The following is a 3802-nucleotide window of genomic DNA, read 5'->3' as shown; positions in this document are numbered from 1 at the left end:
AAACTTACCATTGGGCTGAGTATGATTGTTGGTTGTTATATATCATTTAATATATATTATATCATTTAATAGAATTATTTCAAAATTGTATCTAGTGGGGATTGAACCCTTGTTGTGAAGATATAAATTATAATATTTACCACTAAGCTATATTTAATTCTTGATTCACTTACACCATTTAAAATATTCATTATATAATTAAGTATAAAATATAAATTTATATACATATCCGGTTCATGCAGTTGAATCAGTGATCCACTAGTTGAACCAGTGATCCACTAACTTGATATCCCAACCGAGTCGATCACCGGTTCGAGTTTAATAACATTAGTTAAAAATTACGGTTACTATGCATATCCGTAGATAATAAAAACAATAAAAAGACCCGATATACAATTTCTGCAAGAAATGGCAGAGTTAGGTGGACTTACCATAACAATTCACTCTTATTCGACCATTTAGCATTGTCCAATGCTAAACCTCTATTCCTTGTAATGGGAAAGTGTTCCACAACCAATGGATTTCAGTTTGCAACATTAACCAAACCATGACTTCGTCACCCAAAAATATAAAAATAAAAATCATGTCTAGAGATATGAAGTCACAAAGGTGTAACAGAATATGCGGTAGTTGCAGTAGGTTTGAATCAGTAATAGTTGGTTTATCAAACAATCTACTTCCCTCTAGTGTCCATGGCATATTTTCCCCATCTGTTAACTTTGTTGCCAAGTTTAGTACAACCTCAGCATTCCATGTTTTGAAGATTCATAACTACTATAAAAAACCAATCCAAGTTCTTAAAGCCTTATTAAAGATTCATAACTTGCTAGACAAACATGAAGTCCAATCTGGTGCTAGTTATTATAGTAGCCACCATTTTTGGAATTGGGGTTAAAGGATGCCATTGCAAGATTGTTCAGTTCATTTTTGGAGACTCACTCTCAGACGTTGGAAATAACAAGTACCTCTCAAAAAGCCTTGCTCAGGCAAGTTTGCCTTGGTATGGTATTGATTTGGGTAACGGTCTCCCTAATGGGAGGTTCTCAAATGGTCGCACAGTTGCTGATATAATAGGTAATTCTTTCATTTTTAACTTGCACTCAATTAACATGAGCATTTAAAAAAATGTAAGGATAAGGTTGCATACATTCGACCCTTATCTTACCCTTGCAACTCTGGAATTTGCCTTTAAACTTTTTAATTTTTTTTTACCAACTTTCTTTTCATTCTTTTGCCAAATGTGAAAAGGTTGCTCTATTTATATTTCCATGTCTAAATTATTACAAACCCCTTTCTATTTAGTTGTGGTTGTCAAATGTTTTTTTCATTCTATTAATTATGGAATAAATCAAAAATTAAGAGTTTGTTCTGTTATATAGAAATAAAAGGACTTTTCTATTGTTTCAGTGTGCAATAATACTGAGATTTACATGTTTAGGTGACAATATGGGACTTCCTAGGCCTCCAGCATTTCTGGATCCATCTTTAACTGAAGATGTTATATTGGAAAATGGAGTGAATTATGCTTCTGGGGGTGGCGGCATATTGAATGAAACTGGCAGTTATTTTGTAAGTTGACTAGTGTGAACTTTCATGCTATTTATATCATATAACCATTTAGTAATCATAGCAAGACACTAGTATATTTTGAATGAAAAATTGTTCCTGTCTCGCAGATTCAAAGGTTTTCTCTCTACAAACAAATTGAGCTGTTTCAGGGGACACAAGAACTAATTAGAAGCAAAATTGGAAATGACGAAGCAGATAAGTTTTTCAAAGGAGCTCGCTATGTTGTTGCTTTAGGCAGCAATGATTTCATCAACAACTACTTGATGCCTGTTTACAGTGATTCATGGACATACAATGATGAAACCTTCATGAACTACTTGATAGGAACACTACAAGAACAACTGAAGGTTTATTTAATCTATTCATACTCACCATTTCTTTCTGCTTCATTTTGGCATCTAATAATCTTTTCAATTATGCTTTTGTGCTATTTAGTTACTGCATAACTTAGGAGCAAGGCAATTGATGGTGTTTGGGCTGGGCCCAATGGGCTGCATCCCTCTTCAAAGGGTGCTTAGTTCATCTGGGAATTGTCAAGACAAAACAAACAAACTGGCTCTTAGCTTTAATAAAGCTACAAGCAAGTTAGTAGATAACTTGGGGAAGCAACTTCCCAATTCAAGTTACAGATTTGGAGATGCATATGACGTTGTTAATGATGTCATTAGCAACCCAAATAAGCATGGTAAGTACTTATATATTACTTTCGTTACCCACCTGATGCATAGACCATTATCTGAACCTAAACCATTAGCAATTATTCAAATGAATTTGATACGTCTATGTATGTAGAACACTTAAAAAAATGCGTTTGAGATGTAATACATAATCATGGTTTTTGACTCTTTTAATGCCAAAATACAAACATTTCACCGATTCAATTCTTTTGGTGAACTATTTACCAATCCAATGAGAGGGAAACACGTATAGGAAATATGCATATTTAAGTCTTGCATCACCTCCAAACGCAACATGTGCTAGAATCAATACAATGCAACACATGCACCTTAGCCATGCACGTTCAACTTGTGCACGCATCCTATACGCGTCTTGCAGAGCGCGACATGTGATAGTCGCCTTTTGGAATTTGCACAAATCGCATATAGGATGATACGCGACTTAAACATACATATTTCTCATGTGTGTTTCACTCACATTAGATTGATAAATGATTTGCCAAAAGAATTAAACCAGTGAAATGTCTTGATTTTGGTATTAGAAGGGTTAAAAAGTCCATAGTCATGACGGAGCATATTAGAAATAAAATATAAAATACTTAATATCTTAAACTTTTGGAAAAGTTGATTCGTGAGAGATAATATCTTTAAAATCATTGGGAATTAGTATCCTTGATTAAGAAGTTATAAAGGTTTCACAATGTCATTATGTTTTGAAGACTTGACACCATTTCAAAATCTCAAAATAATTTTCATTGAAATAATATTTTCAATGTAGGATTCCAAAACGCAGACTCACCCTGTTGCTCCTTCGGGAGTATTCGACCCGCTCTTACATGTATACCTGCATCGAAACTCTGCAAAGATAGAAGCAAGTACGTTTTTTGGGATGAGTATCATCCTTCAGACAGTGCTAATGAGCTAATTGCCAATGAACTCATCAAGAAGTTTGGATTTCGGCGTGTTGATGAAACACAAGCTCCTTCATCATCACCAGCTGTTGCTCCATCTCCAGATGATTAATGAATGATACAAGGTTTTGTTGTCCAATGCTGTAATTGCTATTGTCACTTGTAATGAAAGCAAATATCTTTCTGTTCCTTTACCAGTCAGTTATACTAATTTCTTGTTATGGTTTGAGCTTGTCTTGATAATACATAATTTATTGTTAAAATAAGATAGAAACTTCTCATATTTCCTTTGAATCTGAATTCACATATTTAAAAAATTGTTTTTGTTAAATTGCTCCATTATTGGGTTGCCCACCCACATCAAATCTCTATGCCTTACTTTCTTCATCAAATATTCCTCACTGCAATGGCAAACATTGCACTAAGACAATAACTGAGTACTGTATATATCTTTTTAACCAAATGGACTTGTAAACATAGAATTTTTTTTTTTTTTGAAAATATTCCATCGGTTCATTGCTTTGCGACTAGTCCGATTCGGAGCGGGTCCAGGATTAAGGCTTTAAACTCCTCCCAAAGGTGGTACTAGGGAGGTTCGAATACATGCCCTCACCCCATGCGCCAACTGAGCTACCACCATTTAGT

At 34.4% G+C, this 3802-nt stretch overlaps 1 protein-coding gene across 1 annotated transcript; it reads left to right on the top strand.

Annotated features, from left to right (window-relative positions):
* Positions 1 to 836: 836 nt before the first annotated feature.
* Positions 837 to 3269, top strand: LOC133291659 (GDSL esterase/lipase At1g74460-like). The gene is made up of 5 exons (XM_061489963.1): positions 837 to 1074; positions 1439 to 1569; positions 1677 to 1916; positions 2005 to 2254; positions 3025 to 3269. Exons 1-5 carry the CDS (start codon positions 837 to 839, stop codon positions 3267 to 3269), a joined length of 1104 nt encoding a protein of 367 aa, XP_061345947.1.
* The last annotated feature ends 533 nt before the right edge of the window (positions 3270 to 3802 follow it).

The sequence above is a fragment of the Gastrolobium bilobum genome, unplaced genomic scaffold, assembly GCF_033153095.1.
Source record: "Gastrolobium bilobum isolate Gb01-03AN ecotype WA unplaced genomic scaffold, APGP_CSIRO_Gbil_v1 utg6518, whole genome shotgun sequence".
NCBI classification, from domain to species: Eukaryota; Viridiplantae; Streptophyta; class Magnoliopsida; order Fabales; family Fabaceae; genus Gastrolobium; species Gastrolobium bilobum.
Note: the sequence above shows the minus strand (reverse complement) of the source record. Positions and strands in the feature narration are given on the sequence as shown.

Bases quoted from the DNA above. Each gene is read 5' to 3' on its own strand.
- LOC133291659 (XM_061489963.1), top strand. From the start codon at position 837: ATGAAGTCCAATCTGGTGCTAGTTATTATAGTAGCCACCATTTTTGGA. The intron at 1,075-1,438 runs GTAATTCTTTCA...TTACATGTTTAG, and splicing joins CACAGTTGCTGATATAATAG to GTGACAATATGGGACTTCCT. The intron at 2,255-3,024 runs GTAAGTACTTAT...TTTTCAATGTAG, and splicing joins TAGCAACCCAAATAAGCATG to GATTCCAAAACGCAGACTCA.